Below are 12,869 nucleotides of genomic sequence, written 5' to 3'. Positions count from 1 at the left end.
AGCCCAAGTCCAAATTTCCAATGTCAAGACGTTCTCTGCAAAATCTCCCAGACTTGTAGCTCTTTGATTCATGGGAACCAGATCCACCTTCATTCTCTCCAAGAGCCTTTTTTTTTTTTTTTTTGCCAGTCCTGGGCCTTGAACTCTGGGCATGGGCACTAAACTTGTTTTGCTCAAGGCTAGCACTCTACTACTACAGCCACAGCACCACTTCCAGCTTTTTCTGTGATTAACTGGGTCACATGGACTTTCCTGCCCGGGCTGGCTTTGAACTGTGATGCTCAGATCTCAGCCTCCTGAGTAGCTAGGAATATAGGTGTGAGCCCCAGGCCCCCAGCTTCCAAGTGCCTTTCAAAGTCCTGTTTGGCCACCAGCACAATCACATTCAATTCAGCATCATTTACCCGAGCCAGGTTATGGAATCAGCCCAGCCCCTCGGATGAGTGGATCAAGAATATATACAATGGAATTTTACTCATCCATTAGAAAATGATATTGTACAACTTAAATGGAAAGACCTGGGATGAATTGTATTAAGTGAAGTCAGGCCCAAAGAGGCAAGGGATGCATGTTTTCCCTTATATGTAAAAGGTAGATTTCGTTTATAAACCTGTAAGTAAGTATGTCGGGTGGTATGCAAGCATATACAAATATATTAACTGAAATATGGTAGATTCAAGGGAGAAATCAAATAGTGTAATTCCTTAGAAAGGCAAAGTCTAATTCCACATAATAAACACCAAGTAGCAGGTACCTGAAATGGTCAGATGGAAGTCAAAAGGAAAGGGGTTGACACACGAAGAAGGGGAGAATTCAGTCAAGAATTTAACATACATCCTACAAAATTAAGAGTGAGGGAAGGGTTGGGTAGGGAAGGGATAGGAGGTGAAGAATGTTGGAAAGGGTGACACTGTTCAAGATGTATTGTATTCATAAACTGCTTTGTTGAATGCCAGCTTCCTTTGTGCAACTACTTAGAGCTATTTTTAAAAAAAGAAACTGAATATTAAGTTTCCTATAGTACCCAAGAATGAAAATTGTACAACCTCCGGGTATTTTATACTAGCAAGTTAAGTTCTGTAACAAAAATTTACATAGCTACTTCGCATTACAATGAAAATATGCAATGTATCCGCTGAATGGTAAGCCCCCCCTGTACAACTACCTAAAGATAATATAAAATATAATTTAGAAAAAAAATAAAGGAAGTCTTGATCCATATGTCGGCAGCAGTCTTGACTCATGTGTAACACATTCAAGTTTTTTTTTTTTTTTGGCCAGTCTTGGGCCGTGAACTCGGGGCCTGAGCACTGTCCCTGGCTTCTTTTTTGCTCAAGGCTAGCACTCTGCCACTTGAGCCACAGCGCCACTTCTGGCCATTTTCTGTATATGTGGTGCTGAGGAATCGAACCCAGGGCCTCATGTATACGAGGCAAGTACTCTTGCCACTAGGCCATATTCCCAGCCCCCACATTCAAGTTCTTGCTCTCACATTTCTAGACGCATCTCCCACAGTCTCAGCGGTCCAGAGAGCCACAAAGGTTCACACACGCGACACAATCCTGACACGGCCAGGCTAGGGCACAATTAGGGCTGGAGCCCTGCTCTGGAGGGAGCCCTCCACATCTGTTTGCATGCTGGCAACTCACCCAATCCCCACGGCACCGGGGACAGCCTGCCTGGGCCGGATGAACACACTGAAATTCAGGGAGTGTCAGCAACTTACCAAACGCACGTTGCTATAGAAGCTTGTGGGGCTGCTATTCCATCGAGAGCCAAATCCGAAACTACGTACCTTCCTAGAGTGCTTACTACCAATTAGGCACGGTGCTACATCACATCATCTAACTCTGCAAGCACCGCCCAACACCACGTGCCCACGCCCCCTCCCCCACCCACAGCAGGGAGGTCGCGTGTGGCTTCTGCCTAGGACTGGCGGACCACTGCGGGACGGTCTGCCAAAGTCCTCTAACGCTCGTAGTTAACCACAGCAACATTTTTATTTTATTTTTTTACAATCCTCAGCAGCCAGGTGTGCTAAAAGGATCAAGAGCAAAACCCAAGCAGGCCTAGCCTCTGCCAGCGAAGACAAGAGACGAGTGCTGAGAACACCCCGGCGCCGTGAGCCAGGCTCCAGTGGGAACCAGGCCTCCACCGGCCCAAGCCCGGGGCCCGCACGGCACCGCTGCTGGGCGGGCAAGCTTCTCGGCACAGACTGCCACCTTACGCTGACTGCAAAGAGCCAGGACACAAGCCAAGGGCAGAGCAGCTAGCTCGCCGGTGCTCCCGTCCCGGAGAGGTCCCCGGGAAGAAAACACCATCGTCACGGGCTGAAGTGCTAAAACAGGGCTGCAGTCCTGCCCAAATAGTAAGACAGAAGGGAGAAGCTGCTAAAATGCAGGTGCTAGTTCCAAAGCAGTTCTATAAACACAATGGAGACGAGAAGCAGCTCACTAAACATTCATTCTGGCATTGTTCCCACACCGAAATCACTCAGAAGTCATCACCATTGCACTGGATTGCTGTGGGTTCTCACACAGATGACTGTACAGTTAGCACCAGGTACGTGAGACAGTTACAGATCAAGGCAATTTCAATACATAAGCCAAAGCACCTAAAATTAAGCGCAAAAACATGAGTTTCAAGTTCAGAAGGAAGCTCAGACTCACACAGCTATTTGGAATATGATTACCGAGATTGGATATTTCAAGATCAATGTCTTTCCTGTTATTGAGTCGTGTTTTGGCAGTTTCATTGCTGACCCAAACTTGTACCCAAGAAATCAATGAGATTAACTGAGATAAAACTCAGTATCCTCCTCCATTATTGCTACTGAATGCACTTATAAGCTTCAAAATGCTTAAATATACAGATGACTAGAAAGCCTGAGAATAGAGACATACATAATAAATGATCTACTGATATGCCATTTCAATATAGTTAATGTTTCCAGATAGAATGGTTATCCTATTTTAATTATATATACTAGCACATTCCATCATCCCCAGTAATAAAGGTCAATTTACCATGAAGAAAATTCAAATACATGCAACAATTGTCTTCATCCTCCCAGAACACACCTGGCTCCCAAGGCCAGGGGGTGGTAAGCAGCGCAATCATTTCAGTTTGGTGCTTTCCACAGCTCCAAGTTATAAGCTGAGTCACGAGAATGTTAACAATCACTGCCTATGTCTTTGCTCACATGTTCTCTGCCCACTCCATGACTTTAGTACTGGCTCCCTTGTCTCCTTCCTCAACAGATCAGTTACCCAAAACGTAGTTACACATGAAACACTGCTCTCTAATAGACAACTTAAATTTCAGCAACAGGAATTTGCAGAATCTGTGCCCACAATTCTTCCCATTCAGATTCGTATGCTTCATAGCTCAAGCATAGAAAGTCTGTTGGGCTTCCACTGTTCTTATGTTTTAAAGTTTATTCTAAAGTCATCCTGAGTTCACTCAGTTCTCTAGATAAGTAGCTGACATTGTGCCTCCTCTTTACTACACGACTTGGGACCCTGTGTGTTTCATACACATTTCAGACTCACTTCACACACTCCGAAGGCTTTTTTTTTCTTTTTTTGGTAGTCACAGGTATTAAGTAAAAACATTTATTTTTGTGCATATCTAAAAGCAGGATTCCTCAATGGTTTATGCTTCTGGAAAGTATTCCATATGACAAGGAGACAAGAAGGTGGCTGGACCACGGTTCAACAGTAAAAGAAGTCACAAGCAGGAAGCGTGTGAGTCCTGCGCACGCCTGTGGCGGGTCAGGGTGCGTGTCATTAGCTGTGGCGCAGCACTTCAGTCCTTATCTCCAAAGGTAAACTAGTGACTGACTCTCCGGCAAAGCAGCACCATGGAGGAGGGTTCTTCTGAGGCGTAATCAATTCATGGCCTAGGTTTCTCAATAAGCAGCAAACTGGAAAGGGAAAAAGTAACAATATACAAAGGTAAAGTCTGTTTTCCTCAATCAAAGACAAATCTGTGTGTGAGAATGAATATGCTCTGTGTGCATATATATACATATATATGTAGACGTACATAAACATATATACAGTGTGTATATTAAAACAGGATTAACCCTGACCTATGCACTGAAAACATTTTTGTATGCTGCATTCTAAGGAGGAAGAAAACTGAAAACATTTCAAGTCAAACCCACACATGCCCCAACTCTAAGCCAAAGGCTACCTGTGGGCTTCCCGTTCTCTACTGTACCATCACGACCCGAGCCCATGAGCGAATCCAACCCATACTGCGCAGCCAGTGGCTCAGGGGAAGAGCCAACCCTGAAATCATTCTGGAAAGGCCTATTAATTCCAGGGAGCATGAGGCAGTATCATATGTCATGAAAGGAACAATATTACACACAGGAACAAGAAAAATGTATGAAGTTGCCCCAAAATCCAGTTCAAGTGCAGTAAGGCTAGAATAGTTTTAAAATGCATGTAGTCATGAGTACTACTAAAACTCACAGTGGGAAGCCAGACATCCGTGGCTCACACCTGTAATCCTAGCTACTCAGGAGGCTCAGATCTGAGGTCTGAGATCTCAGATCTAAGATCTGAGATCATGGTCCAAAGCCAGCCCGGGCAGGAAAGTCCATGAGACGCTTGTCTCCAATTAACCACCAGAAAATTGGAAGTGGCACTGTGGCTCAAAGTGGTAGAACACTAGCCCTGAGCAAAAAAGCTCAAAGACCACACCTAAGCCCTGAGTTCAAGCCCCATGACCAACAACAATAAAAAAAAAATTCACTGTGGATATGAACTAACGGTCAGATTCAATGTACCCCAAGGGAGTAGATCCATCCTGACAGGTTACCTAAAACATTCAAGTTGTGCTTTCAGAAGTGTTCAAAATTAAGGGTGGGCATTTCTGGCTGAATCGTTACAAATACTGAAATGAGGTGTCAAAGCCAACAAGAAGTCTCTAGTAGTACTTTAATGTGGCTTCTGGGTATCTACTTATTCCAGGCACCGTGGCATTTCTCAGTGAAAAACAGAAAGCCTCTGTAATGTATGCATACACATTTAGAGCAGGATTGGATTCTAACAGAGGCCAATAAACATCTAGCAGAACGTGTCAGACATTACTGATGAAGTAATGCGAGAAATACTAATGTAGCTGTCTGAATAGTTCCACATCCTGTGTCTTCTTAACTAAGGCATGAGTTTAATTAAAAGCCAAACGTAAGTTTTCAAAGGTTTGTCTCTTCCCCCAAACAGGTTACATAGCTTATAAACTATAAGTCTGTAAATTTTAAATTGGATCAAATATTTTAATTATATAAAATAGACTCAGTACTTCAAGGAAACATCAGCTCTTCAGAGCTGAGCTGCCAGTTCTGCGGACAGAATCTTTAAAGAGTGACGTGCCTGTTTCTCATGAACAATGACCAAGTCCATGTCCCTGAAGGGCAACATCAGCCCGCAGGTCGACCAGGCTCAGCGCAGCTGCCCACCCCCAACCCGTCACCTGGCTGCCCTGTGCTACACAGGCAAGTGCTTACGGCCACATAAGCTGTCCTTTTGAGGCTGCTCAAGCCCAATCAGGAGCACAGCAGCTTCTACACTTGTGTTGACTACATGCCTCCACTTCAACTGACTCAGGAACAGTCTAGAGAGACTGCTATTACTCATCCCATCACCAGGTAGGTCACACGCATGTGCAGCAGTGTGAAAAGGGCACAGGAAGACTGGGGCGGCTCAGCTCCACCACTAAGATGAGATTACTAAGATCTTCTGGCCTTGGACTCCAGCTCTAAAATCACAGGTGGATATACGTTCTTTGCCGACTAAGCCCGTGACTCTTTGGAGATTCTGAGTAAGTATCAACTCGGACACAAATGTGACAGAGCAGCACTGACCAACCCAACCCATGTCACAGTCACACAGCGCAGGAAGGTCCAGAGCCCTCTGCTGTTCCCTCGAGCAGTGTCTCCCGCCTTCCAAGGACCCAGGGACCTAAATTCTTAGTCTTCCAGGACACATTCTGCTTCAAATTATTGCTCTGATGAGATTATCAGAGGATGCCCTGACTACGCTATCAACACATCCATCTCAGAACTCTACCATTCAAACAGATCATATAGGAAGACTACTAAAGACACCTGTCACCACCACCAAAAGATTACTGCCTTTACAAAACAAATTAAAAGCCAGTTTACCATTAGAGAGAATTTTGATTCCAGACATGAACATATTCCTCTCCAAAAGTGGTTTCCTCTGATACAAAAATCTTTGTCTTGTAGAACTGTAGCTTGTACCTTCTAAAAGATACGCTGTGATGGCCCCCAGTGAGACACACCACGGGACAGACTAGGGGACAGACTCCGTTAGTTCTTACTATCAAAAGGAAGTCTTGAACCCCCTAATCTAACCTGGCACCCGGGAGCTCAGGAGCCCTCACAAGTTGTTCTTTGAGAACGGGCAGGTCTAAGGCCCATAGCAAGGAGCTGCCGGTGTGCCCTGCAGGTCACGAGGCTCTTCAGGTGGGGTCCCTCTCACAGACTCGTCTCCTCACACACTCGAACAGGGACGTTATAGTGCCGGTCATCCTCAGCAATGAGGGTCACCACTGGCCAGTCCCTGGGGGGGTCAGTGGGGTAGACTGTGATGAACTCTTCAGTGCTGTACTTGGACAGTCGATACACCTGGATAGTGTGGCGAACTGCATAGGCAAGAAGGAACATTTCAACCTAGGAAGAAAAAGCAAGTAAGGATTGTGAGGAAAGCGAAACAGAGATGGTTCAACACTGCCTTTCATCCATTCATTCATCTTCCCAGACAAGACATGGCAATGGTTACGCTGTAACTTTGCTGCTCCCTTTTGAGCCCAGCCCTAATCTTTTCTCATATACATATGGGCAAAAAAAGCAGTGAAGAATGGATGGCTATGTCAAAAGACACAACCCACATTCTGAATACAGGTAATTATCTTAAGTAATCATCAACAATCCTGTTTGCTCCACCATAATGAGTACAGTTCTTTTCCTACAGTTCTTTCCTCTGAAAAACTACTATAGATTTCCATCCCGCAGGCCAGCTCTCTCTTCCTGGCACTTGGGTCATTCCAGGAAAAGATATTCACAAGAGTCTGTCATGGAAGCAGGAAGGTAGCCTTAATGTTACTTTTGTGGTTGGTACATCAAAATAAAAATTAAAACAAAGTAATAATAACAACACAGATCCCTTATGGAAATGAACAGTACAGTGGATAGGGACCAGTACTATACTAGGTATCTGTGCACTACTCTACAGAGCACATCTATAAAAGACAGGAGAAGGGCCAAGCTCTATGGCTGGAACTGACAAGACAAAAAAAACACTGCAAAGGCATCTCCTCTCTTGAAAAGATGCTCAATCTCCCTGCCGTTGAGAGTGCAGTGGATTTAGACTGTGTTTTAGCAAAGAGAACAAGGAATAAATGCTAGTATGTGATGAGTAAGATTAGTTCATTGTGGCTTCCTCTTTATATTCTGTGTGGATCACTCTGAGAAAAGCCAGCTGTCACGCAAACAAGGAAACCTAAGCAGGCCTATGGAGAAGCCATGAGGCAAGGAACTGAACCCTCCTGGCAATCAGTGAGGAAGTAGGCTTCCTGCCCACAACCATGGGAGAAAGCCATGAAGTAAATTTCCCAGACTGTTAAGACTACCATCCTAAACAACACAATACTAGCTCCACAAGATGCTGGGCCAGAACCACCCAACTGATTCCCAAACCTACAGACGCTCTGAGGCCACATCTGATAGCAAAAGCTGCCATGATCTAAGGTACTACGTACATACATACCCTCTCCAAAGCACCACGCACCTGCTCGAGGCCACCTGTGTGGCCCACCTGGTTCAGATGGTTCCTCAGCAGCTGTCCGGGGTCATTCGATGTATCCCGAGCAAAGAGAAGCACAGAGAAAAATGGTACTTCCTTTCCTTTCTCTTTATCATCATAGAGTTCAATGGCTCTATTCAGCATTAGAAATTTCACAGCTTCATAGAGGCTATATTCTTCTTCATTTGTGAACAGTTCATCACAAGCTATCTGCCTTGCTTCAGCAGTTCTCATTTCAGCCAGGCCTGCCCACTACAATAAGAAAGATGTAAGTAATTAGAATTCGCTTTCTCAAAACCACTGGTACACAAAATTATTCTTCAAAGTAGAGGACCATAGATCACATCCCAGTGCTCACAACTTCAAGTTTCTTTTTCTTTTTTTTTTTTTTTTTTCGCCAGTCCTGGGCCTTGGACTCAGGGCCTGAGCACTGTCCCTGGTTTGCTTTTTGCTCAAGGCTAGTACTCTGCCACTTGAGCCACAGCGCCACTTCTGGCCATTTTCTATATATGTGGTGCTGGGGAATCGAACCCAGGGCTTCATGTATATACGGCAGGCGCTCTAGCCGCTAGGCCATATTCCCAGCCCCAACTTCAAGTTTCTGAATGGTACAATGATACTCTTTAGACCACACTAACTCCTTATTCAACTGTCCCCTTGTTAATGTGAAACAGAAATACAATACAATAAGGAGCAGCACTAAGACGGTAGAATAGAAATCTCAACTCCTCCAATCTCCCAGACAATGAGAATGAACCAGACAACTGGATAAACTTGGGGAAAAAAAGATTGTGTGTGGAGCCGTGAGGGAAGCTATCCACTCCACCATCTGAGGGGTATGTTTCTAGTTACCCTAGAAACATACAGCCAACCCTCCAAAATGACAGACAGGCAGACAAGATGGAGGGGATTCCTGAATATTATAGTTTACGATGACTAAACTCTCCCACCAAGCTCTTAAAAATATACACGAGGCTGGGCAGTGGTGGCTCATAATCCCAACTATTTCAAAGATGGAGATTGAGAGGATCATGGTTTAAGGCTGCCTAGGCAAAAAATTAACAAGACTCCACCTAAGTGTAGTGGTGCACATCTGTGTAAATAGGAGACTCACAGTCCAATTCAGCCCAGGCAAGCATGTGAGACCTTACTGAAAGCAAAAAGGGGTGGAGGCATGGTTCAAGCAGTAGGTAACCTGCCTAGCAAGCATGAGACCCTGAGTTCAAACCTTGGTCCCACCAAAAACACAACAAAACAAAACATGAGATTCAAATGAATAAAACCATGCAGAAATTCTTACTAACTACTAATTCCAAGTAAGAGAGTCCAGCTTTCAGCTACATAAACCAACCCTTTATATCAACACAAAAGCCCTTTATTATATGTGCTTTTAAGTTACAGGAAGGAGAAAAGAGAAATCACATAAACCAGACCTTATTATCACAATTTAATGTCCCTTTCAAAACCTATTTGGGTTTTAAAAACAAGCATCAATATAAATAATGACTACACAGAACATTCTCCAATACGTGGACTGAAAGCTGGTACATCCCTCCCCCCCACACGCATTCTCACACACCCCCCCCTCTCTCTCTCTCTCTTACACACACACACAGGCACACGCACATGCACACAGTGTGGCTCAGCTCAAGAGCTAAAGCTACACAGGCTTAGAATCCTTCACTAATGCCTTACTGGCCCAGGGACGGAGCAGCGCAGGCCCCGAGCCCCTCAACAGCCTATGCTGCGCACGATGGGTAAGCAAGACAGAATCCCTGTTCCCTTCTCTCTAGAGCTCTTTCCTTTCTAGTGGAAAATAATATCACTGCACTTCCTTCAACAGTGTGTTTCTTAGTAAGTAAGAACTAAGTTCAAGGAAGACATGGACCTCAGGCTGCTCAGCTCAACAAAACGTTTACTGAATGCCTATTATGTGCCAGGTGTGGTGGGAGGCACTGGCTGCAAGAGAAGGAACAAAATGTCTCTCAGGAAGCTGCAAGTCTACCCGGGGCAGGTAAGTCACCATCTGGGATACATGCTAGGAAGGACTTCAAAAGCCCATGGTCTAACCAGGTAACTTGAGGGAATGGTTGGAGTGGGGAGAGACGGGGAAGAATGATGGAAGGGATAACATTTATCAGTATGAATTATACTCAAAAACTGACACGTTGAATTGAAACCCCTTGGTACAACTACTCAAAAGCAATTTTAGGGGCTGGGGATATGGCCTAATGGCAAGAGCTCTTGCCTTGTATACATGAAGCCCTGGGTTCGATTCCTCAGCACCACATATATAGAAAAGGCCAGAAGAGGTGCTGTGGCTCAAGTGGCAGAGTGCTAGCCTTGAGCAAAAAGAAGCCAGGGACAGTGCTCAGACTCTGAGCCCAAGTGCCAGGACTGGCCAAAAAAACAAAAAAAGCAATTTTAAAAACTAAAATTTTGGCTCACAAATCTGCTTCCAGAATGGTGAGCTAAAATAAATAAACTTATTTTCCTTAGAGATTTAAATAAATTAACAAAGAGTACCCAACTATCCACTAGTAAAGGCTACAAACTGATCTGCTGGGGCAATCAAGACAGAACTTTGGGGCTGGGGATGTGGCCTAGTGGCAAGAGTGCTTGCCTCGTATACATGAAGCCCTGGGTTCAATTCCCCAGCACCACATGGACAGAAAACAGCCAGAAGTGGCACTGTGGCTCAAGTGGCAGAGTGCTAGCCTTGAGCAAAAAGAAGCCAGGGACAGTTCGCAGGCCCTGAGTCCAAGCCCCAGGATTGGCAAAAAAAGAAACAACTTTGCACTAACAACAGACGGGGAATGACATATTCCAAACCTTTGTCCTTAGCAGGATAAGGGACTCCTTAATTTTTTCAACCAGGTCTTCACTCTTCCCATCAAATTGCAGTCCAAATTTCCATTGCTTGATCCAGCTGTATTTTCTTATCAGTTTTTCTGGCAACTAGAATACCAAGAAAGAGAATTAAAGAGGTGTCGACATTCCAAGAAGTCCATCACATGATCCAAGCTGGAAAAAAAACAAAAACCAACCATGAAGTCTATAAAACTTTACCCTGACTGCCAGAATTAATTCCTGCCAAGTCTGTCACATGAGTAGGATGGAGGACCTAAATCTAGAAGTCAGGAACTGAAGAAGCTCTACCACACAGAGGGCAGCTATAATCAGTGGAGCTTTGGGCTAAGAAATACAGGCTGTACGAATGCCAGCCACAGCCAGGAACGTGCCACAGCAATCCTAAGGACAAGCTAAGGCAGTGTCCACACACCTCCCACTTCAACACGCACCGGCAGCCTCCCTCGTTCCCTAAAGCTCGACTTAGGAAGACGCTTCTGGACACCTGGGGACAGCCAGCATAAAACCAACACCTGAGACTTTCCTGTCAGCTCAGTAATACTGAGAGGGGTTCCCCCCCGAAAAAAAAATCCACTCAAAGACAGAGAAAACAATCTTTAAATAATATTTACACATATACTCCAAGAAACAACATTACTGTAGTTCAACCATGGAATCAGCACAGTCCGAAAAGATCAAGTGAGAATCAGCAACAGAGATATATGGAGCCTATTTCCCCCTTGCTCCGGAGACATGGACAACTACCAAACTACAAAACTCACTGCCTTTCTTCCTTCCTCTTTTTAAGTTCCTGGAATATTTCACTTCAACCTAGAGAACAACAGAATCTGGAGTTTGATTGAGGCATAACTTTGTCAATGACAACTTGAAAAATCAAGACGTCCTCCACAAACCTGAGTGTGACAAGAGAAAAGTCATGAGAATGTCACTTTACTGCTACAAAATTTAGAAAGGAAAAAAAGTTCACCTCTGAGTCAAAGCATCATTAAATCCTCCAACTTCCTAAGTCAAACTTGTTCAGCAAAGTGACCGAGTGTTCTCTTCTACCGGAATCTAAGACTCAAAGACACTGACAGGAGTGGGAATACTGGTTGTCCCTTCTCAATCTACAGCCGGCATGTGAAACAAGGCGATATCTACTCTGCCAAACACAGAACCCACTAGCAATGTAAAGTACGCGCCTTGTGACCACGGTGATCGCCAAAGACCTCACTCACTAACTTCAGAGGGTCCAGTCCTCGTCATTTAACTTCACGGAGGAAGGACCACTCACCTACGCTGCCTCAGTTCAGCTCAGTAGTCACAGTACCCTGCCCTCCAGAAACTAGCAGATCACGCCTCTGCCAAACCCTCTGATTTCTCACCAGATCCTAGGGTGCCCTCAAGTGGCCACCAAGTAAAATTACAACTGGGCTCCCAGAAATACAATCAGGTGGAAAACATTGGCCTGGAAAGTGTGAGCTGAGAAATGAGGTAAAGGGGAGCCCAGGTTACAGGTACCTTTGACAGGTACAAAAGTCAACTGAATTATTTAGGAGCACCCAAAGACTTAACCATATGTGTGGAAACAAAACCAGTTTCCTATTTCTTTCACTCACTGGTCAATTGTACTAGATTAGCCAGTTCAGGATTGTGAAAACCCCAGATGTTAAAATCCTAGAGAAAAATCCAAAAAATGAGACATGAAAAAGAAATCATTAGCAAACAAAAATGAAATTGGAATTATTTGTTCCAAAGAAAAGAGTAAATATAACTTTAAGTGCTCACAGGAGTCATAACAGAGCATACATAGTCATTCTTTTCTACTAAGCAGAAATGGGACTTCTGTTAGAATAAGAGAAAGATATAAATAGGGAACAAAGACTGTAAATATTTAAGAATACAGCCTAAGTATCATTTCATTTGTGACTAAACTATAGAACAAATTGCTTTCTACTCTAGTAAATGCCTATAATTCTTGACAGCATGACAGATACCCAATGGCTAAAATGTGTCATTTACCCAAAATGAACTCACAAATGAGCTATGGTATCTTACTCTAAGAAATGTTGCCACAGGTCCTACCTGCTCAGAGACCTTCTAAATTGTAGTGGATGTGGAAGGCAAAGCGCCCTTACTATGAAAGGCACCCCTTCTCAGAGAGCAAGGTGCTTTCCTAGG

The 12,869-nt window shown here is 44.4% G+C and overlaps 1 protein-coding gene across 2 annotated transcripts in view; it reads right to left on the bottom strand.

The window, feature by feature from the left end:
* Positions 1-3,422: 3,422 nt before the first annotated feature.
* Otulin (OTU deubiquitinase with linear linkage specificity) overlaps positions 3,423-12,869 on the bottom strand; it is a 28,892-nt gene continuing 19,445 nt past the window's right edge. The window contains exons 5-8 of one of the 2 annotated variants that reach the window (XR_007214147.1): positions 10,671-10,796; positions 7,824-8,090; positions 6,176-6,706; positions 3,423-3,925 (exon numbers count right to left, since the gene is read on the bottom strand). Coding sequence is in view for 1 of the 2 variants with exons in the window: in XM_048368463.1 (XP_048224420.1) it covers positions 6,512-6,706; positions 7,824-8,090; positions 10,671-10,796 (588 nt within the window). In the remaining variant the exon portion in view is untranslated. Of the gene's footprint in view, positions 3,926-4,935; positions 6,707-7,823; positions 8,091-10,670; positions 10,797-12,869 lie in introns of those variants that run through there. The other variant, XM_048368463.1, reaches the window with a different exon arrangement.

The sequence above is a fragment of the Perognathus longimembris genome, chromosome 19, assembly GCF_023159225.1.
Source record: "Perognathus longimembris pacificus isolate PPM17 chromosome 19, ASM2315922v1, whole genome shotgun sequence".
Classification (NCBI taxonomy): Eukaryota; Metazoa; Chordata; class Mammalia; order Rodentia; family Heteromyidae; genus Perognathus; species Perognathus longimembris.
This window is presented reverse-complemented; position numbering and strand designations above follow the sequence as displayed.